The sequence below is a fragment of the Oryzias latipes genome, chromosome 3 (genome assembly GCF_002234675.1).
Source record: "Oryzias latipes chromosome 3, ASM223467v1".
NCBI classification, from domain to species: domain Eukaryota; kingdom Metazoa; phylum Chordata; class Actinopteri; order Beloniformes; family Adrianichthyidae; genus Oryzias; species Oryzias latipes.
In genome coordinates, this window is record NC_019861.2 from 16,368,362 (window position 1) to 16,391,943 (window position 23,582).

Below are 23,582 nucleotides of genomic sequence, written 5' to 3' on the forward strand. Positions count from 1 at the left end.
AGACCAAACCACTTTTATAACATTTAATAAAGAGCTCTGTTTTTGCTTTCAATCACTTCATTATATGAAAAAGAAGAATGGCTTGAAATTGCTTAGTTTTGTTCAGAAATACAAACTTCACCAGTACCCCTAACTTAACTAGTATTAGACTACTTAGATTTTTTCTATGTTCCTTTATTTTATTTTACTTATGTTTTTATTTATTTGTGTGTTATGTTCATTGTTTCTTTTTTTCCCCTCTATTCTTTATTTTCTATGTCAATATTTTATATTTGGCAATGGTGACTGATCTTCGAGGCAATATTGATTACATCGTTATTGTTCGTTGTTAACGTTAATGTCATTGTTAATGTATGATACCGCAATTGTCAATAAAGTTTTTTAAAAAACTTAGCGACGTTAACTCATTGGTCGTGGCAACTTACAGCCAATCAAATAGTGTGACGTCATCATTGGTCGAAGGACCCCGAAGGACCCCGAGAACATCCGGCAACCCGAGAACATCCGGTACCCACACCGGCACACTTTAACCTTGACAAAAATCCAGCACCAGCATCCAAAAAAAAAAAAAAAAAAAAACAGAGATTCATGGTCTGTATTGATCGACAGCCCCCCCGCAATCTCACGTGCATTTTTGTGATAATTGTGGCCGGAAAAGCAGGAAGTTGCGGCTGTTTTTTCTAAGAGATGAAATGGAAGTTAAATTAGGAAATTTAGAAACTGTTTGTTTGTTGTGGTTTCAAAGCGTTTCGCAAGGACAACTCATTGTGCGCTGGGACACTGCGCTGGGACACCTTTAAGCCAATGCATCATGGGAGATGTAGTGTGAAAACTGCCGAAAACTTGCAGAAAGACTCGCGTCTCTGAGCTTCATTGTATTGTCCACTTGTTTCACGGTCTGACACCGGACCCTGTGGAAAGCTACACCGCTAAAGAAGAGCTTTAGCTGGCATTTTTGTTAGAACTGAGCGACTTTATCAGCAGAATTAAGAACAAGGAAGTGAAGACTTTAAGCACTTCTGATTGGTCAGACTGATGACATGTGATTAAGCCTTCAAGAATGATTGGTGGAGACAGTTAAAGGGACGGGACTTTTCCGCAAACTGTCATAGCTGCAGGGAAATCGCGGTAGCGTCATTCTTATCAAAATTTCTTTAATAGAATTAAATAAACACAAAGAAAAAGTAATTTTAAGATCTTTTATATTCCTAACTACTCAGTGTTTTATCAGGGCCTGTTTGGATGAACAAAGAGCTGATATCCTGGAGATGGGAAATGTTTTTAGATCAGTGAATGATTAATGAGGGCAATTTCCCACGGCACACTTGACCATCTCCCACGGCACACTAGTGTGCGGCGGCACACTGGTTGAAAAACACTGCTCTAAGCTATGGACACACCATTCATGTAAACGCAGGTTTCTTGAACACACATTTAGCCTATGGTGTTCAAACTGGACAAACAAGAAAGGGCTTCTTCTTCTTCTTTTGCTTCTGGTTAGTAGTGCATATATGCCACCTAGAGTTGGAGGAGGCTTGTTGCAAAATATCAAATTTTGCTCCATATATAATACATATATATAATTCCAGCCGGCATTAACCGCAATTATTAATTTCTCCTCCATGATCAATTTTCAAACGGTTGGCACTTCCATTAATTAAAAGGGACACCATCCATATGTCACAACCAAATCCGAGTCCCTGATTGGTCGAAGTTTGATCTGGACAACCAGTGTGAGTGAATCAGTTGGATTCTGAACCACAGGAATCACGCGTGCAATGGAACGCAAGCCACAGAATCTGGATTGTGGCGTGCCTTCAGTTGCTGCGCATTTTGTTCGTAGAACCCAAAAACAATCATGGGAACTTGTGTAGCGATGCGTATAGGTGACAGTTTTGAACATGGAAGCCCAAAACACAATGTACGCAACTCTATGTACATGCGTTTCCATGGACTTTATATTGGAGAAGTGGTGACTTGAGTGCCCATTGCTGGGGGCGTTGTGAATGTGGCTTCAGACTTGCAAGTGTCATGAAAACAGTACATTTACTATGGCTAAAAAGAGAATACTCAACATAAGAACTTTTTAAAGGACTTTTCAAATGAGTTACAAATAAGACTCGACCTCATGAATGATTATGATTTAAATGGAAAGTGAAAAAGCAGAAACTGATGCAAAAAAGGTGAAAAATAACGAGTCAAGTTGAAGCCTTACAGCAAGCTGCTGCGTTCTCCGTCTTTCTGTGCAGCAGCTGACCTTTCAGTTCATCCTATGTCAACTTATACAGATTTTTCAGACTTTGCTCTGTCTACTCTTAAAAGGTCAATCCATATAAGGGAGAAATTCCAAGTATTAGAGCAATTATTTATCAAGTTAGAGTCACCTTTGGTTAGGGTTATTAGCATTTACAAGTTTTGCCTAAATACTGAGCAAATTTATAAAGTTCAAAAAGCCGCTCAGTAATGTCACATCCCTTATGGTTACAAATAGGCATTAGGTCGACTCTACTATGGTTTGAACAGGATTTTGGTTTGACAGATGCCAAACAGCAAAAGCGAAAATAGGAACTTCACTAATATCTTTCCAGTTAATGCTTATTTTATTCATCTACTGCAGTGTTGTTTTTCTCTTTTTTGCAACAAAAGCTTAGAGAAATATGAATAGTTTTAAGCCCAAAGTGGAAATGAGTTTGTACCAAAAGCTCTATATTACATCTTCTACACTTTAATTCAAGTTTTTTTCATATATAATAAAAGCTGTGACGCCTTTAGCAAATTTCCCACATTGTCAGTTGGTGCCAAAAACAGTCTCAATATCTAAAATTCCCCATTAGATATGTAGATCCACATGTCATGCCATGCCTACAGTACTTCATGCAAGCTCCAACAGGAAATCACATATTTGTTCCAATTTTCCCTTGGCTAAAAAAGTTAGATGGGTGATGTCTGAAGGTGTGGAGAAGAATAAGAACTTTTCTACCTTGAAATCATTTTGGGCACTACCACTCTTTACTCAGATCCAGTGAATGGAAAGAAAATTGGGAGCAGGGTGGTCTTGGGATTTAAAAAAAAAACATGCAGAGAAGGGAGGTGGGGGTTTGAAGTGGCAAACTTCCTTTGACAGAAAAATTGAATCTTGTACCAAACCTCACTTCCTGAAAAAGCACCAGGCCTGGAGACACTCCCCGTGATTATCAGGGCCCTTTTTTTTCTTGCTGTCAGAGATATAAAGTCAGAAGGATTACTTCACCTTCCAGTTGCAGCTGCTTCTCCCTGTTGCTTCTGAAGACTGCAGTGGGCCACAAACAACAGTTCAACCTGCAATTTGGAGGCATTTCCAGGTAGGTCGGTTAAAACAAAGATCTATATCTACCTAGTTAAGCAAATCAGTGGGATGGAGGTTCTGTTAACCCCAGCTTTGATAAACACACTACTTAGAGGTTTAACATCAAAATAACACATAAAGTTGATTGAAATGAAAGCCAGCACGAAACTGTCTTGTGACGAAGTCAGTTTAAGCTAAAACAAAATTAGAACGTCCGTAGTTTACAAGGAAATAGACTAAGCGGATTAATAATTAACATGATTGCAATATTAACATGAAGGTGACTATAAAAAAGAAAACATTGAACTTGTAGGAGGGTGCATAGCTGACAATAAATGATGCTGCATTTTGAGTTCAGTGACCCTATGTGCAGGTTTTTTTCTTAAACTATTTTTTCTAAACTGACTGGTTTATAAGCATCACAATTTTTTGGTTTAAAAATGAGTTTTGTTGGCCTAAGCTAAAATAAAACAAGCAATACTCAGAATTGATCCATCCTAATTAATGGCAATATCTGAGACTTGGCAAAATCTTCAACGAGCTTCAAAAGCTTTAAAAGAGTTAATTAATACTTTTTTTAAAAATATTATTGAACTCTAAAAAAAATAATTTAGTCATAAGACATGTTTTACTTGGCCCGACCTGAATCAAAGCGGATCTGCTTGGGTGTAAATGCATCACTTTACCAACACATCGGGCTTTGACTCTCCTGCAAATAAAGATCAAACCCTTTTCATCTGTGTTTGGGAGTCAAAAAAGACATTTACATACAATGTTAATTCATTATTTTAACACTTTATTAAAGCTTCTCTCAAAGGAATGTTACAGTGGTGGACAAAATTGTTGGTACCCCTCAGTTAAAGAAAGAAACTCCACAATGCTCACTGAAATGAACTGAAACGTTCAAAAATAACAATAAATTAAAATTTATTGAAAATTAAATAATCAAAATCGGCTGGACAAAAATGATGGTACCCATAACCTAATATTTTGTTGCACAACCTTTTGAGGCAATCACTGCAATTAAATAGTTTCTGTGTTTGTCAAGGAGCCTTCTGCACCTGTCCACAAGTATTTTGGCCCATTCATCATGGGCAAACTGCTCCAGTTGTCTCAGGTTTGACGGGTGTCTTCTCTGTATTTTCAAGTCATTTCAGTGAGCATTGTGGACTTTCTTTCTTTAACTGAGGGGTACCAACAATTTTGTCCACCACTGTATATTCTGCTCTAATCACCTGCTTTCAGGAAGGTCTGGACATCTGATTAATTTTGTCTTGATAATGAAATTCAATTTTTCTAGTTTCACAGTTGTTTTCACTATGATTTTTTTTTTTTTAGAATAACGGTTCTGATCCTTCAGTTTGTTTTACTAAAACATTTTATTGTAATATAATATCTAATAATTTGCTTAGCGGCTGGATGGTTTAGTTGGCTGCGTCTGGACTGGAGCATGGAAAACCAGGGATAATTTCCCAGCTGGCGCGATTAGTTTTATCCAGTGTGCGCTACTATGTAACCATCGTGGCGGTCCCCAGCCCAGATAAAATATAGGATTGTGTCAGGAAGGGCATCCAACGTAAAAAATCTCTGCCAAAATCACCTGTGCATCTCAGAGAAAGCTGATTCCCTATTGCAGCACCTGAAGGGAAATACTGAAAAATGAACAACGTATATGATTATTTTAGCTTAGTTGTAATAAGATATTACTAAAAGGATAAACTGTGTTTTTACACATGCAAATATATCATTAAAATTTCATAAATGAAATAAATTATTTCATGATTTGTCAGTTGTTGCTTCTTTCTCCAATGAAAATTTTCTTTGCAGCATTAACGGGAAGTTTCATCTCTGCTGGGTTAATCCCTGAAGCATCTAAAAGGACAGTTGTCTGGAAGCCACAGCAATGAAACAGCCACCAACAGGTTAGGTCTTGACAGCCCATTATGAAAGTCATCTTGCTACCAATCTGTGGAAGACAAAGCAGTGTTGTGATGTCTACACGGTTCCTGAAAAGGCTGAAAAAATCCCTGAAAATGTTCAAACGTTTCCATGACACAAACATGAAATTTCCAGAAAACATGAAATCTGTCTTCTTTTTACATCTAGTCTTATATTTTAAGAATTTTTGACGCATTCAAACGTAACTATCTAGGAACGAAATTATCTTAAAGTATATGTATGAACAAAACTCTTTTTTTTCTATAACTTTGTATTTTACATTGTGGACTGAGTTCATATTTAAAAACTAGTATTTAAAAGTGATAAATTAGAAGCATGTGACTAATAAAGGACATTCCCTAAAGACAGTGGTTGCTGCTGTTGCTTTGGTTGTTTAAAAGTAATCTAACTTTCATCTTGATAAAAAAAAAATTGTGCTGTAACACTTTCAGCTGTATGTAGCTAATTCACAATGTGCCAATAAATCCTTAGACTTCACTTAATTTAGCATCACCATGAAAGGTAAACACATGTGGTGTAGTGGTTAGTAATGGTAGTGGTTCCTTACAATGAAAATGCCCTGGTTCAAATCCTGGCAGGGACCTTTCCACACAGAGTTGCATGTTTCTCCTCATGCAGTTTTTCCCCCCCCAAGAACCCCAGCTTCCCCTCACATTCCAAAAACATGCGTCATAGGTTAATTGCTATCTCTAAATTGCCTTTAGGTGTGCATGTGAGTGCATGTGTGGCCCGGCAACAGACAGGCAACCTGTTCAGGATGCATCCTGCTTTTGCCCAACAGTTGGCTCCTATGAGCCCAAAAGGGATACAGCATGCTCTGAAGATAGATAATTACAAATAAACTCTGGCATAAAGAGGTTGAAGATTTTTCAAGTCATGTTCTATAGTTTTATTTCAAGTTTGAAGTTTACCTCCAGTTGATGCAACTGCTGGAAATGTGATACTATTGAAATATGAGTTTGTTATTTTAAAGGCGGACTCCCACTGGCTTTATGTCCTGGTGAATATCTTCACACACAGGTCCCATTTTTTTGCCTTATCAGTTGAGTACCTGCCTGTCTGGGTCATGAGAATGAGCAACTGGAACAACATGATGGCCTGTTTGCTGGCATATGGGGTTTTATGTCTGTTGGTTGAATCACAGTCGTAAAACCTCACAGGAGCACAGCTGAGATGAAAGTAAAGGTCATGCTTGAGAATGGTGGGGTCCCACCCATGCCTCTGAAGCCATCCCTATTGATCCCACCTTCACGTTCCCCCCTGACTGTTGTCAGAACCAACTCTTTCATTCCCTAACTCTTTTCCAAATTCCTGCACGTGTAATATGCAACACTTAGGGGCAGTTCCTTCTTATGATAAAGTTGAATTAAACAAGAAACATTTAGTCATCTGAGAACATAATTTTAAGTATTACGTGTGAAAGGTAAATCTCTGAAAGTGCTCATTTTCACAAGCACCTGTCTTGCAAATGCTCTATCATTTCAGTTTAGTTCAGCATCATTATTTTCCAATTAAGACAAGAAAATGGGGTTCTCTCTAATCTCAATTGCTGTCTATAATAATAATAATAAATTGCATTCAATTAGTCTGTCCAAGAGAGATTTTGCTTTTCCAGTTGTAGTGAGCAAAATTACTCAAAAAAGTGCTACCTATCAAATAATATTTTCATTTTCTATTTCTTGCTAGGCTTTAATTTCACTAGCTTCTGAAAAACTGTGTCATTGGCCCATCATGTTTCACTTTCAAATGGAAACAAGTGAAACTGTATTTGTTTTATTTGCTTTCAGACCGCATTTATGCATATGCCCTGTCCAAAACCCTGACAAAGATTTCATCACCTGCAACTGTAGGCCTCTACTCATCATGTCAAGATCGACTCAACATGATCCTGAGACACATGGAAGGTATACAGAGGAACCTGTTCTCACTTTGTGATTTAATATGACTAGATAAAATACGTTTATACTGTAATGTATTTGAGAGGAGTGTGAAGCTGTTTTTCTTCACATCTAACTGGCTGAAAGTGGATTAGTACAAAGAAACGATGCATAACACTGGTATCTTGAAATGTGCACTGTTTTTATAGACTTCATAAAACAACCAATCAAATATCATAAATGGACCCACCTTGCATGTAATATGAGGTCTGCGATGAGTGAAATATAAAAATGAGTCTGTTTGTAGAGATGTGACACTGAGCAGACTGAGTGCAGGGGAACCAGGTGTGGTGAAGGCCTGCCACAGACAAGACGAGTTATTCTGTGTTGCTCTGAAGGTCGTTTGGGATAGGGATGATTTCTTGTTTTAACCTTGGCAGATATATTGCACATGCTGGCACACACTAGATGCTCGCATAATAAAACCCACAGATTAATAAGCCTTCGAGATGTTGCAAGACAGATGAGAAACCCTGTTGTTCATGAACTCTTGTTTTTTATCTAGTCTTTTCTAATGCGCTTTCTGTGAACAGCTGTTGAATTTAATGCCACATAGCAGGGCCTGTGTGTTTGTTTCAAAGGCCTCAATGCTGCTTTAAATATTCAATACATTTGACATTCATGCTCTCTTTTTTATATTGAAATCATCCATGTAGTTATTTATTCTCAGGGGTCTTTTTTGGGTTAGGTGTATGTTTCTTTACATCCAGAGTAAATATCCAAATCCTTTATTTGTTTGTGTTTCAGAATACATGGACCAAGAAGCCTTAAACATTGAACAGGCCAGAGGGTCCACACACAAGTCAAACAAGCCTCCCCTTTGTGGCTTTTTGATGCTCATCATCCGGATGTTCTTTTACAGACCTGCTTGGACCAAGAACAACCCACATGACACTGGAGTTCGATTTATTCATGTGCATTTTAGTGCTTGGCATTTTGCAGGCAGTGACCTGCTGTGGGCTGGGATAGCCATGCGGCTGATAGAGAGCATACAGATGAAAGTTGGGAAGCTGACAAGCCTTCTTTACCGTACGACTCAACATGATGAAGAGGAGGAAGTCAAGAAGAAGGTTTGTGAACCCCCCGTAACCCTTGTGCTATCATAGGCACTTTAACATTGGGAGTGAGGTCCTCTAGACGCTACAAGACAGTTTTTCTTCAATGATATGTCATCTTCACTGGTGTCCATGGATTATTATTGAAATCCTTTCCACCTTTATCCACATTGTCATTGGTAATACCACACTCAGTAAGTTTGTCCACAACCTAATTAGTTATAGTTCTTGTTAGCTTTTCTTGATCCAGTTAACCAGCACATTAATGGAATCCACCAATTTCAATGTTGTCTTACTCTGCTTGACAAGTTCAAACCAGGAAAATTTCATTTTCACTGTTTTATTAGTTTTTTTTTTACTTATTGCAGAATTAAAAGTCTTTTAACTCTGAGAATATTTTACATACCTCATGCTTTAACGTTAAATGGTTTAACATTTGCTGCCCCCTTGTGGGTTTCTGAGCCTGATATACAGTACACGTGGGAATTGAGGCACAAAAAGCATGAATTATATTAATACATAATGACATATCAGTACATGTAAGGATATTTTTAGATATTTTTCATAAAATTATAGTACCACTACTAAAAATAACTGTTACAGTAACAATATTTTTTACTTTTTTCATGTTTTTATTGGCAATTTCAAGTATGAACAAAAAAAGAGAGAAAAGAAGCACATAAAGGTTTTTGAATAGTTTTTTTTCTTCCCTAGGATTATACATTTCAACTTGTAGATTTTTCCACTTTGAGTTTAATAGAGAAACTATAATTTCCAAACATGTTTATCCATCTAGCTTTAATTCTCACTTAGAACGGGGCAGGGTCACAGGGTTTGATGAGGCCTATTTCAGCTAGTTCAGAGTGAAGGCAGGATACACCCAGGACAGCACAGCTTTCCATCACATGACCACCTGTTCATGCCTAAGGAACAATCCATACCTGAACGGCAAAAAGCATGATTCTTCAAGAAGCCTTCTTGTTGTAAAGGCAGGAGTGCTAACTACCGGCTCCTGTAAGGCCTTCCAGAAAAAATAACAAAGCAAAATGTTTTAGCCTTGTTATCCACAATTGTAAGCAAATTAGAAACCTTGGACCGATTTTGGTATTCTGTATTGAAGACCACTTTTTCTCTCCATAATTAAAATGTCAGACAAAGTGGTGCGACACATTGTTTGCATTTGTTGAGCCTTTTACTCTGTTTTCCCTGTTATGCTGCGGTTTGGGACCTGCCTGCGTGGCAATGAAGTTTATTTATACAGAAATATGACAAAATCTAAGAGACAAAGTGTTGAGAAAAGTATGAATCAAGGTGAGAATATTTGCTGATTGCAGAGATACAACCTAAATCAGATTATAACAATACTAGAAACATGATTAGACATCAGCAAAAATTCCTTTTATCTTCAAATAAATAATTATCAGCAACATAACAAGTGGGCCCACTAGTTAACTCTTGAAGCATTCCCGAAAAAAAAAATCTTCCTGTAACTGTTTTTTATGCTCCATAGGATGGCCCAAACCAATGGATTTCCAAAAAGATGTGCTGCTGCCCTCTCTGGAGTTTTGCCCTGATTCTGATTCTGATCCCCATTGTCATCTTGGTAATCCTGAAGACTGTGGATTTTCCAGAAGAGGAAGTAAAACCCAACAAGGAGACAGAAGAAACAATCGATCAAGAGGATACGTTTGAGGGCTTGTTAGCTGCTTCACTTGGAATCCCTGCAGTATACCTCGGGAAATTTGTTTTTAATATTGGGAGGAACATGATCTTCAGCCAGGTTGGGAACATTAGAAGAGCAATGGACAATGACCGAATGAGCAGCCAGCTGGGTTTTATGAATAATGTCAGGAAGGAAATAATGCAATTGTCTCGCTTTATCCAGTTTATGGAGGTGTTTGAGGGCAGGAAGATTCGCGTTGTGCTGAAAATCACCAATCTGGAGCGCTGCGCCCCTAAAAAAATTGTAGGAGTTCTAGATGCCATGAACATCCTGCTTTCAGACAGGGATAGTCCATTCATATCAATTTTGGCAGTGGACCCTCATGTACTTTTGGAGAAAATAAACTTTGCAGATGGCCGCTTCGCCAAACAGGAAAGAGCTTACGCGCTGCTCAACCGCATTGTAACCCTAGCCTTCACCGTCCCTCCGCTGTGTGAAGAATTAAGGGGCAATTTATTTAACAGCCTCACAAGCGATCAGATGATGTTTAAGTATTTTGAAAGTTTTGAGAATCTCCACTCAAACAACGGCTCGCTAGTTCTATCTAAGGTGAAGGTGAATAACCACGAAGAGTGCCACTCACTAGTCGATAAAACAGACTACATGATCATAAAAGAGGACGATGTGAAAGATTTAGTTTTGAGCATTGTGCACGTCAATAAAACAAAGTTAACCAAGTATATGGTTGATGATACCATCTCTATGAAGAGAGTGATCAGCTCTGTTTGGGTGTCTGTGATCATCATGAAAGCCCTAAAGAAAGACCTGCCCAATCCAAAGAGCATAGGAGCATGGGTGTTCTTAGCCAACCAGTGGCCCTGTCGACTCAGCTGGATCATCCAGTGTGTGGAAGACAGAAAGCAGATGGCTGAAGTTTATGGTGAGGACAAAGATCCCTCCAAGACCTTACTGGAGGTGTTCAATGAGTCTAGGGACGAGCTGTATGTAATGAGGTCACAGATTGTGGATCTCCTTGAGCAGGATGGTGATCCCGAAGTGTTTGAAAAACTGCTTGGTGAGGAAGAGTTTGGATTCACCATTCAGAACTTGGAGATATTCCAATCAGCTTTGGTGAATCTAGATCCGTCACTTAAGAGGGAGCTGGCTCAGATCAGAGGCACATCCCAACTGAAAAATTCTGGTTTGAGGAGGAACCTCTCTCCTTTGCCCGTAGCAACAATCATCAACATGACCAAAGAGAAAATATGTGAAGAGGTAGGTGTTGCTTTTCCTTTAGGTTCAACCTTTTGTCTTTAGGATGGATCATTTTCTGCTCTTAATACTTCAGTTTTTCTGAAATATTCACAAAGTAGAAACTATTTATTTGTTTATTTATTAACAACTGTTATAATCCATAGAACATGTGTTTTTTCAGTAACCATGCCATTTTTGTTCTGTAGATGGAAAATTTAAAATTTGACAAGAAGTACACTGACATTGTGAGAAACAACGACATAAATGGTCCTGCACTTGTCTTTGGCGACATTCAGGACCTTAAAGCCCTTCTGGGTATGAACTTTGGAGAATGGACAACTTTCAAACTGCACTTCCTAGGAATTTCCTTACAGAAATAACTCAAATCATCACAAACACCCATCCTCAACACTGATATTTACAGCTGTTGGATGGAAGTAAGTTTTTTATTCATGTCATTGGAGTTGTGTACAAAGCGCAGAAGTTGTTATTTTATGCATACAAACTCTTGACCACAAAAAGAATGGTGACAGCTTTCATTTGATCTTTTTCTTTTTCTCTAAAGCCTGGTTATGTAAATATATTGCATTTTTGCTACCAAAATCTAATGCAACAAGGATTTGTGCTGCTGTGTCAATATTTATTCAAAGATTTCAAAATCTAAAAATCTGTATGAACAATAGGAGGAATATTGTCTGCCCCCTTGTTTACTAAAAGCTGATGCACCAGGCTAACTAACAAAGATTCAATATGAGCTCTTCTCAGGTGTGTTAATAGATTGTGAAACAAGTCTTTGCACTGCACACCTCTGCGGGTTGTGTCTCTTTTGAAATCAGCTTTTATATTTCAAAGGCTGAAAGAATTGGCTCTGATATGGTTTTATCAAGTAACAGTCCCCAGCAGACCTTAAGGATCACGGAGGGGTGCATCTTCTGATCTTAGCAGCAACAAAGAAAATTCAGTTTCATCGGTTTTGATGAGGCACTAGCTTTACACCTAAACACAATTTCTGCTAATATTTTCTGTCTGAGGTCCTTTGTCTCTATATCTGAGATCAACTAACAGATTAGTTTATGAAAATACAGTTTGCAACACTTGGGAAACTAGCGAAATGTTGGGAAAGTTGGTGCTCCTTGTTCTAAAGATAAAACCGATGTTTCAGGAACACTTTGTGAAGCCTTCGTTTGTCATTTTCAAACTGTGAGCTGTAAAATGGGAATATTGACGATTGCTTTTCAATTTACAAATGTAATGCTATGTTTATGTAATAAAAAAATGTTTTCATTTTGCTATATAGTACTTCTCATTATTACAAAAATGCACACTCCGTTTTACAAACAAGCACACAAAACACATTTTAATAAAAATTCAGTACAATGAAATGTTATTACATTATTAAACTAGCGTACCTAAGAGTACATGTGTGATCAATAGGATTCTGAGGTCTTTCACACATTGAGGTACCATTTGTTGTGATGTCTCCCAAATCAAGGGGCTCACCATAACACAATATATTGTAAAAAAAATAAAAACACACACACATTTTAAAAGTCAAAAATAATGCATAAAACAAAACTGTGGTTCTTCTTTTATCCTTGAGTATTAAAAGTTAATATATAAAAATGTGATTTGCGTTTCCTACTTTGCAAAAGGAAGATGGTAAGTTTCTTTGGAATCAGAAGTTTGGATTTTAGGTTACACTGTACAGGAGCAGGTTAAAGTAGCAAATGATAAAGAATACAATTTTCAGTATAAAAAAACAAATACACTTTATTAAAAAAAATAAAACATTAAAAGTAAAAACGAAAGTTATAAACAGAAAGAAAAACACCATCTATGTAAAACTTTATGAAATAAAATATGAACTGTTACCAAAGAGAAAGGCGAGCATCGAGGTTAGTATGTTGATCTTTAGAAAGATTTATGGGTTTTTAATCAATTTTCTCCTTTGAATGTAATCATCACAGAAATAAAAATAGGAAGCCCTTTGGCGATCCACAGGCACTTCACTTGCGTCCCAAAACCTCAGCCAACTTCTTCAGTCTTTTCTTGAGCTCCAGAGGAAACTTCTCGTAGCATTTTTTACAAACAGGCTTCATGTCAAACTCCACAAACTTGTTCCTGTAAAAGAAAATAAACAAATGTGCCCGAAAAAGAAAGAAAAGACAAATCAGATGATTTTCAATTGCATCTTTACAACATATTCATTACAATAAAGCAGTGTTGCTTGTGTTTAAAGTCTCTCTGAGATCATCATTTTGTCTATTTCAAAAGCATTTCCAGTGGTCTTTTAATTGTGATTGTGAATGCAAAAAAAAAAAACGGTGTCTCTTTCTAAGACACAGTTTCTGCAGAGTGGCAGGAGTTCATTAGAAATTCACCTCTGAGTCGTGGGTGGGACTATGGGCACAGAGCGACCCCACCCTCCTCCTGCTCCCCATTGCTGAGAGCTCAGAGTGGGGAGCTATACTCTATGTCATAAATACTCCCCAGTGTTTAGAATTGCATTAAAGAAGGATTTCAGCTCCTCAGCTGAACGTGAAAAGGATGCATGCAATCAGAAGAAATGTCTTCTAGATTTGAATATAGTTTGGGTTTTATAAAACATGGGGAAAAAAATGTAAAAGCACTTACTTGAGAGTGAGTTTGGTGTTGCAGGTGGAGCAGGAGAAACAACTGACGCACCAGGCTTTGTTGAGAGCAGAAACAACTGAGGGAGTAACAGAAAAACACTGATTCCAGAGAAAGTCTGCCTCTCCAAGCAGCTCTGTGTAAACTGCTGAACCATCAACCACACTAATTAAGTGCTTCATCACACGGATACTCACCATCGCCTTCAATCACACGGTTGCAAAGATAGCACACATCACCAAAGAGCTTAAGGGAAAGAAAAAAATAGATGGAGTGTTTATTCAGCCAGTACAAATCCTTGTTTTGGTTCTGTACCAACATTGTAGTGCTTTATTGTGTCCTACCAAAGTTTGAGTTCTCACCTGGTTATAATGAGTCTCACAGTAAGCCAAGCCCTTCCTCTCGTAATGGCGATGCCCTAGGAAAGGCTTCTCACATTTGGCACACACGAAATGCTGCAAACAAAAACAAAAATCCAGCTGTTGTGTTTGTCTTCAGTCAGAGGAGGTTTGTCAACTCCCAATTCAAAAGCCCTCGCAGAGATCCAAGCCTTTCTTCCAATGGATTTATTGGTTCAGAGTGTCTGAATTTCTACTGTGTTTAGTTAAAACCCTTCCTCTCCTCTCTTCTTCTTAGTCACACCTGTCTGCAGGTAGAAGGCTGATTACAGAAAAAGAGATTGAAAACTAATAAAATGAATGAACACTTTCAGAACAAAACCTTCTCATAACCTAAATTGTTTCTTTACCTTTTAATCACAAATTATACTTTAATGTACCAATGAAATTACCCTTTTGATTACCAAATATATTCATTTGAATTCTATATACTAGAATTTACACTGGCCCCGACTGCTGATGAAGAGTAAACTGGAATTTATCTGCCACTTCTTCTTTCTTGCTCACAAACATTTATAATTCAGAGGCTTTTGTGGTCAATTTACTGACAGATTATTTTAAGTTTGACAAAACATTAAGAATAGAAAGAACTGTATTTTTCTTCATTTTGGAAGAAATTTAGCCTCGAGCAGAATGGATAAAAATCCTTTTGTGATATGCCTGCACACATTCATGAAAACACTTTCCACATGGATAAAACACCAAACCATGGCAGAAAAGGAGGGCAAAATTCTAAAACAAATGCAGGACTTTTCCAGGCTTGAAATGTGAAGGTTTGGCAAAGCATGAAACACTATTCTCAGACAAAAAACAGTCACAATGAGCCTGATTACTACCCCTGGAGATAATATTTAGGATGTGATGGTACATCTTCTACTCAAAGGGATCTGCAACCTTTAATGCTGAAAGAGCCATTTGGGTGGGTTTGGTACTGACTAAACCCAGCAAGAGCTGTAACATCCCTGCTACTTTTTAGAAGAATACACTTAGTTTATGTTTTTGTGCCAATAAGCCATTCATGTAAAAAACGTAGCTCTTGAATGTTTACAATATTTGATTTATAACTTATTTATTCTAGATGTTTATCCAAAGATAATCCTATTTAACAAATTTGGCTTCTTTCAGTTTTGACAACTGCCATCCAAGTTTCTTTCTAAATGAAAAACACCCATATTTAAATCACATCCAGCTTCTCCACATTTACTTGTATAAAAATGCAAGACAGCCAATTTCAACATGGAAGTTTCTATTATGAATTTGGAGCGTCTTTATCCACTTTTAGTACCAAATATAAACATGACACTTGTGTAAAATCCTTTTTTTTTATCTGTATTCTATTTTTGTCTGCTCCTGATTCACAACCATTTGAACCAAGAAATACTCAGAAATGCAGTTTTGATCTTAATTTTCTTAATATGTCCTCCATCATGACAAAATGCCACATGTTAAAAACACCAAAAACATAAAAAAGAGGGGAAGAGTACAAAATGATCAAAAACACGCATTCTGATTTACTGACTGAAAATATATTTGATGTAAAATGATGTGTAACTTGGAAACAATGTAACAATGATGTAAACGTTGATATTGCCTGTCAAAAATATAAATAAAAAAAAAATAAAAAAACACCAAAAACAATTTTGATTGGAGTGGGTGTTGAAGAACTTTGAACAGAAACGAGACATTCTAGTGCTGCAGAGGATAAGAATATGAGCCAAAAGCTTATTCTAACAATAGAACAGTTATGTCAGTAATCTGATACAGTAAAAATCTAAACAGAAGTGACAAACCTTAATCAAGTGAAGCAAATTAACCAATTAATTAATTCAAACTGTTAGCATTTTTCTTCAAAACCAAAGAGAAACAATGGAGGGATAAAGGAGCCACATTGGGCTCCAGAGCTTCAGGTTGAAGACCCTTTTCTAGTCAGAACAAGATCTTTGCTATAACCATATGCAGCTGTTTGAAGATGTAGATGCTACTGCTGCAAACCTTACTAATGCCTGTCATGATCAAAGAAAAATGTGTTTAGGAAAGTTTATGTAAACTATGGTTTCTATTAAGCCAGAAAGTGGGATTTATTTCCTTAAAAACTTCCAAGCATAAATAGTGGGACTACTGCCTTTCATTGTATATGAAACTAAGTGACATAATTTGATACCTATTAAGCTCGATGTTATTCATCCCTTCTTATTAAGTAGTTTATCTTGAAAATTGTAATCAAATTGATATGAGGAAATGTATTCTCCACAAACCCAATTAGGCTTCCTCTGAAAATAACAGAAACCTTTTTTCTTCCCAAGCAAGCTTCAAGTTAAAAACAAAGTATTCCTTATTTTAATTTCAAAACACATTCCAGAGTGATCTAAGAGCCTAAGCTTGGCAGAATGGGGGCAAATCCTTTCTTAATATAGGCTTGCGATATATATACATTTTTTAAGGTACAGAAATGAAAGTGAAATGATCAGCGATGACAAACCTCTACGTGCCATTGCTTGCCCATGGCGTTGACCACACGCCCCTCAATGGGCCTCCTGCAGGCACCACAGATCGGCACGCCCATCTTGTCATGGCAAGGCAAGCAGAAGAGCTCTCCCTTCAGCTCTCTGGCATCAGCTGTCAACTCCTTCCTGAGAAATGAAATCGTAAAGAAATGCACATTAAACAGTGAGGAGCAGACATTTCAAATGAAGCACAATTACGCGCTGACAAATATTACGAATGTTAAAGACTGACCCGCAGTTGTTGCAGTTGAAGTGATCTGGGTGATACGGGTCATTCTTGAAGATAAGTGGTAGCTCGTCAATAATGGCATGGCACTTCTGGCAGATATATTTGCCCAAGCCACGAGCTTTCTCCCGGTTGTGGCACGGGCGACACAGATGTCTGAAAAAAAAGAAAAGAAATACAGGATTTTTCTCAATTGGATTTCAGTTGTCTCACATGGTACTTAAGCACATTTGTCTAAATAAATCAGAGATCTATTCAAATTCATCAGTCTACAGTTCGACAATAGAAACCATCTTTTCTCCGGGCTGTCTTGCTGTTAAACTAAGACTTGAATGAGACAATACTTGCCTGCCAGCATTTTTGACAAATCCAACATCTGCGAGCACAGCCTGGCATATATCGCAGCAAAAACAATCAGGGTGCCAACTGTAGTTCATAGCCTTAATAACACGTCCAATGATGAATTCACCTGTGAGAAGATCAGCTCTAGTTTGAATTCAGTGGTTTAGAAGACATGATATTTGACGACCAAATTTTTAGAAAAGAAACTAAAGAAGCTCAAATGATGTTCAAGCATTTCAAAAAATAAGAAAAAAAGAAACTAAAATTTGTAATAAAATGCAGCGTAAAACCAATATAACCATCCGTTTTATTGCACCATTTTGTGTTTGAGTGAACAATACACATAAGTATGGTAAACTGATGGACATCTTTGTAAACTTAAATACAGGTGTAAGGCGGCCCAGACCTACTTACCACACTGATGGCAGCAAGGAGCAAAGAGCATCTGGAAGTCATGTTCACAGTATTTTCTTCCTTCAAACTGTAAACAACACCAATCAAAATCTCAGTGGTATGAATTAATACAAAATACAAAATCTCAGGTTAATAATTTACATGTTTAGGGCACATTATTTCTGTTTTATTACAATGATACGCAAAATAAAGGCTGTTTAATTGTATGTGAGCTATAATGTGAACTTCTATGGCGCACTACCTCATAAAAGAGACCTTCAGGAAACTGCTGGAAACACTGGGCGCACACAAAGCACTGTTCGTGATACAGCTCTCCATTACTGTTGACAATTTTCTCTGTTGCAGCAAAACCACTTTTGCATCTTTCACAGATTGCACTGGCCAGGGCATTAGAAATGCTGTTGAATTAGACAAAAATAGAAACACGTATGCTTTAATTCAAATGCAATCCCTCTGTAAACAGGAAATGTCTGCAGATGTGTATGTCACTGTTACTCATGCCAAAGCAATGAACGCATGTGGGGAAGAAACCCAGGGTATGCAGTCAGAAAATACAGAGAAAGTAAAGTAGTACCTTCAGTAATATTAACGGATCAACACAAACATACCAATTTTTCTATGTAAAGAATGGTATACAAGTCATAATCGTTTGTCTTACTGTGACAGCCTTGGCAAACTTAACAGTTTAATGTTGCCGTTAACTGTTATAAAGTTGTTTTTATAGATTAAACATTATTTCAGGAGACGAATTTCCACATTTTCCAACTCAACGAGCCACCAACTACTAGTTAGCATAATATTTTTTGTTTTATTACTTATTAGGTTGGAATACATGACTGAGTAACAACCCTAATAAGTGACTAATTAATAACAACAATAAATATAAATACGCTGATCAACTTGCATAAAGCCTATAAAACACTTAACTATTACGCGAAGGAGCTACAGTCAAACTTAGCCACGACGCTGAAGTTGGCTTCCGATTCACAGCTTCCGATTCGCGAAGGCACAAAAGAAACATTCCGCTGCATTTTTCGCATTAAGATCACCCAAAACCGGGTCCTGTTCAAAAACCGCTGGACCTGGACTGCTCAAACCTGGATTAAATTATACATTAGATACTAAAGAACACATTAAATATAGTTTCTGATTTGTGAAACCTTCCTCTGATTTGTGAAAATCTGAAATAGATTGATGTTTATCGCATTTTACGCACTGAGTCCACCTTAGACCAGGTCCTGTTCAAAAACCGCTGGACCTGGACTGCTCAAACCTGGATTAAATTATACATTAGATACTAAAGAACACATTAAATATAGTTTCTGATTTGTGAAACCTTCCTCTGATTTGTGAAAATCTGAAATAGATTGATGTTTATCGCATTTTACGCACTGAGTCCACCTTAGACCAGGTCCTGTTCAAAAACCACAGGACCTGGACTGCTCAAACCTGGATTAAATAATAATTTAGATAGTAAAGAACACGTTAAACCCAGTTTCTGATTTGTGAAACCTTCCTCTGATTTGTGAAAATGTGAAATAGGTTGATTTTTATCCCATTTTACACACTTAGTCCACTTCAGACCAGGTCCTGTTCCCAAACCGCAGGACCTGGACTGCTCAAACCTGGATTAAATTATGCATTAGATACTAAAGAAAACACATTAAATACAGTTTCTGATTTGTGAAACCTTCCTCTGATTTGTGAAAATCTGAAATAGATTGATTTTTATCGCATTTTACGCACTGAGTCCACCTTAGACCAGGTCCTGTTCCAAAACCGCAGGACCTGGACTGCTCAAACCTGGATTAAATTATGCATTAGATACTAAAGAATACATTAAATATAGTTTTTGATTTGTGAAACCTTCCTCTGATTTGTGAAAATGTGAAATAGATTGATTTTTACAGCATTTTACGCCCAGAGTCCACCTTAGACTAGGTCCTGTTCAAAAACCGCAGGACCTGGACTGCTCAAACCTGGATTAAATTATAATTAAAATAGTAAAGAACACAATAAACACAGTTTCTGATTTGTGAAACCTTCCTCTGATTTGTGAAAATGTGAAATAGATTGATTTTTACAGCATTTTACGCACTGAGTCCACCTTAGACTAGGTCCTGTTCAAAAACCGCAGGACCTGGACTGCTCAAACCTGGATTAAATTATAATTAAGATAGTAAAGAACACTTAAACACAGTTTCTGATTTGTGAAACCTTCCTCTGATTTGTGAAAATGTGAAATAGGTTGATTTTTATCCCATTTTACACACTTAGTCCACTTCAGACCAGGTCCTGTTCCCAAACCGCAGGACCTGGACTGCTCAAACCTGGATTAAATTATGCATTAGATACTAAAGAAAACACATTAAATACAGTTTCTGATTTGTGAAACCTTCCTCTGATTTGTGAAAATCTGAAATAGATTGATTTTTATCGCATTTTACGTACTGAGTCCACCTTAGACCAGGTCCTGTTCCAAAACCGCAGGACCTGGACTGCTCAAACCTGGATTAAATTATGCATTAGATACTAAAGAATACATTAAATATAGTTTTTGATTTGTGAAACCTTCCTCTGATTTGTGAAAATGTGAAATAGATTGATTTTTACAGCATTTTACGCCCAGAGTCCACCTTAGACTAGGTCCTGTTCAAAAACCGCAGGACCTGGACTGCTCAAACCTGGATTAAATTATAATTAAAATAGTAAAGAACACAATAAACACAGTTTCTGATTTGTGAAACCTTCCTCTGATTTGTGAAAATGTGAAATAGGTTGATTTTTATCCCATTTTACACACTTAGTCCACTTCAGACCAGGTCCTGTTCCCAAACCGCAGGACCTGGACTGCTCAAACCTGGATTAAATTATGCATTAGATACTAAAGAAAACACATTAAATACAGTTTCTGATTTGTGAAACCTTCCTCTGATTTGTGAAAATCTGAAATAGATTGATTTTTATCGCATTTTACGCACTGAGTCCACCTTAGACCAGGTCCTGTTCCAAAACCGCAGGACCTGGACTGCTCAAACCTGGATTAAATTATGCATTAGATACTAAAGAATACATTAAATATAGTTTTTGATTTGTGAAACCTTCCTCTGATTTGTGAAAATGTGAAATAGGTTGATTTTTACAGCATTTTACGCCCAGAGTCCACCTTAGACTAGGTCCTGTTCGAAAACCGCTGGACCTGGACTGCTCAAACCTGGATTAAATTATAATTAAAATAGTAAAGAACACAATAAACACAGTTTCTGATTTGTGAAACCTTCCTCTGATTTGTGAAAATGTCAAATAGGTTGATTTTTATCCCATTTTACGCACTGAGTCCACTTCAGACCGGGTCCTGTTCAAAAACCGCTGGACCTGGACTGCTCAAACCTGGATTAAATTATAATTAAGATAGTAAAGAACACATTAAACACTGTTTCTGATTCGTGAAACCTTCCTCTAATTTGTGAAAATGTGAAATAGGTTGATTTTTATCGCATTTTACGCACTGAGTCTCAAAATCTCAACATACAAAAGAAACTGGGAAACAGATGTCAGATTGGACAAATAGTTATGGTCATGGTTAGCATGTACCACTGACTTAAGTTTTGTTTTTCTGTTCAATATTTCTTGGTTTGTTTTCTGATTTACTTTAAAGTCCCTGTTATGGTGTTTTCCTTAAAGTTGTCCTTCCCTTGTCCCCATTATCCTTAAATTGCATAAAATTCGATGAAATGATACTTTTTCCCACAGTGGTGTTTGAACAGGACCCGGTCTGAAGTGGACTTAGTGCGTAAAATGTGATTAAAAATCAACTTATTTCACATTTTCACAAATCAGAGGAAGGTTTCACAAATCAGAAACAGCATTTATTGTGTTCTTTAGTATCTAAATTATTATTTAATCCAGGTTTGAGCAGTCCAGGTCCTGCGGTTTTGGACAGGACCTAGTCTAAGGTGGACTCTGGGCGTAAAATGCGATAAAAATCAATCTATTTCACATTTTCACAAATCAGAGAAAGGTTTCACAAATCAGAAACTGTATTTAATGTGTTCTTTAGTATCTAATGCATAATTTAATCCAGGTTTGAGGAGTCCAGGTCCTGCGGTTTTGGAACAGGACCTGGTCTAAGGTGGACTCAGTGCGTAAAATGCTGTAAAAATCAATCTATTTCACATTTTCACAAATCAGAGGAAGGTTTCACAAATCAGAAACTGTATTTAACGTGTTTTCTTTAGTATCTAATGCATAATTTAATCCAGGTTTGAGCAGTCCAGGTCCTGCGGTTTGGGAACAGGACCTGGTCTGAGGTGGACTAAGTGTGTAAAATGGGATAAAAATCAACCTATTTCACATTTTCACAAATCAGAGGAAGGTTTCACAAATCAGAAACTGTGTTTAAGTGTTCTTTACTATCTTAATTATAATTTAATCCAGGTTTGAGCAGTCCAGGTCCTGCGGTTTTTGAACAGGACCTGGTCTAAGGTGGACTCAGTGCGTAAAATTGGATAAAAATCAATCTATTTCAGATTTTCACAAATCAGAGGAAGGTTTCACAAATCAGAAACTGTATTTAATGTGTTTTCTTTAGTATCTAATGCATAATTTAATCCAGGTTTGAGTAGTCCAGGTCCAGTGGTTTTTGAACAGGACCTGGTCTAAGGTGGACTCAGTGCGTAAAATTGGATAAAAATCAATCTATTTCACATTTTCACAAATCAGAGGAAAGTTTCACAAATCAGAAAACGGGGTTTAACGTGTTCTTTACTATCTAAATTATTATTTAATCCAGATTTGAGCAGTCCAGATCCTGCGGTTTCTGAACAGGACCTGGTCTAAGGTGGACTCAGTGCGTAAAATGCGATAAAAATCAGCCTATTTGAGATTTTCACAAATCAGAGGAAGGTTTCACAAATCTGAAACTGTGTTTAATGTGTTCTTTAGTATCTAATGTATAATTTAATCCAGGTTTGAGCAGTCCAGGTCCAGCGGCTTTTGAACAGGACCCGGTTTTAGGGTGGTCTTAGTGCGAAAACTGCAGCGGAATGTTTCTTTTGTGCCCTCGCGAATCGGAAGCTGTGAATCGGAAGCTAACTTCAGCGTCGTAACTTAGCCCAAAGATGAACTTCGCTAGCTAGCTAATGTGGCGTTAGCTTTAGCTTACTAGGTCCCTTACCAACTGTATGCTAATGAGTTTACTTTAAGTTAGATTGAAAAATAACTCAGAACAAAATGTATGGGTATGCATATATAAATACCTGCCCTGAAGTCCGGCCACCGCCAGCATCTCCTGTGTGGAAAAGCAGCAACACGTCCTTTTCTTTCGGGATTGAACGAAGTTTGCCGAGCCCCAAACTGGAGAATCGTGTCCTTCAGATGTGGGCGTGTCTTTGCAAGTTACGACAACTACTTCCGTCCGACATCTGGAAAAAATGTCTATCTATCTATCAAACAGTTTTTAAATGTCTTAAAGGTCTTGAGCCTTCTATCCAATCTTTTAGTAAGTATGAACCCTCGCGGACCCTGAGATCCTCTGGCACTGGTCTGTTAACCATTCCGACTGTAAACACCAAAACCTACGGAGAAGCATCTTTTCAGCACTATGGCCCCCGTTTATGCCAGAGGACCTGAGCGCCGCAGAGAGCATGACGTTTTTAAGAAAAAGCTAAAGATCCATCTTTTTAACCTGGCTTTCGGCTAATTTTTTACTACCTTAATTTATTGATTTATTTATGTATCCACTTGTTTTAAGAACTTACACTAGATTTTTAATGTTTTATTTTAATTTTAATTTACCTTATTTCAATGTTTTATTGTCTATTGCTTTTATCATTATGTTTACTTTTTCATTTTCGGTGCTTCCTCAGTCCTTCC

General features: G+C 37.3%; 2 protein-coding genes across 2 annotated transcripts; one reads left to right on the forward strand and one right to left on the reverse strand.

Annotated features, from left to right (window-relative positions):
* The first annotated feature begins 2,674 nt into the window (after positions 1–2,674).
* On the forward strand, positions 2,675–12,482 carry nkpd1 (NTPase KAP family P-loop domain containing 1). Its single transcript, XM_011490440.3, has 6 exons — positions 2,675–3,341; positions 5,153–5,247; positions 7,072–7,188; positions 7,969–8,291; positions 9,787–11,214; positions 11,400–12,482. Exons 2-6 carry the CDS (start codon positions 5,229–5,231, stop codon positions 11,571–11,573), a joined length of 2,061 nt encoding a protein of 686 aa, XP_011488742.1. The 5' UTR covers positions 2,675–3,341; positions 5,153–5,228; the 3' UTR covers positions 11,574–12,482.
* A 40-nt stretch (positions 12,483–12,522) lies between these two features.
* On the reverse strand, positions 12,523–23,123 carry LOC101155756 (LIM and senescent cell antigen-like-containing domain protein 1). The gene is made up of 10 exons (XM_004067075.4): positions 22,967–23,123; positions 17,950–18,106; positions 17,709–17,775; positions 17,301–17,421; positions 16,959–17,108; positions 16,702–16,852; positions 14,187–14,279; positions 14,022–14,070; positions 13,828–13,903; positions 12,523–13,314 (listed from the first exon to the last, which is right to left on the reverse strand). The coding sequence occupies exons 1-10, from the start codon at positions 22,993–22,995 to the stop codon at positions 13,200–13,202; spliced, it is 1,008 nt and encodes a 335-aa protein (XP_004067123.1). The 5' UTR covers positions 22,996–23,123; the 3' UTR covers positions 12,523–13,199.
* Between the last annotated feature and the right edge of the window lie 459 nt (positions 23,124–23,582).

Excerpts from the sequence above, each read along its gene's own strand:
- nkpd1 (XM_011490440.3), top strand. Across the intron at positions 7,189-7,968 it reads GATCCTGAGACACATGGAAG|AATACATGGACCAAGAAGCC; the intron begins GTATACAGAGGA and ends TTTGTGTTTCAG. Across the intron at positions 11,215-11,399 it reads AAGAGAAAATATGTGAAGAG|ATGGAAAATTTAAAATTTGA; the intron begins GTAGGTGTTGCT and ends TTTGTTCTGTAG.
- LOC101155756 (XM_004067075.4), bottom strand. The coding sequence starts at position 22,995 with ATGCTGGCGGTGGCCGGACTTCAGGGCAG. Across the intron at positions 14,280-16,701 it reads GCAAGCAATGGCACGTAGAG|CATTTCGTGTGTGCCAAATG; the intron begins GTTTGTCATCGC and ends TTTTGTTTGCAG. Across the intron at positions 13,904-14,021 it reads CCGTGTGATTGAAGGCGATG|TTGTTTCTGCTCTCAACAAA; the intron begins GTGAGTATCCGT and ends TTACTCCCTCAG.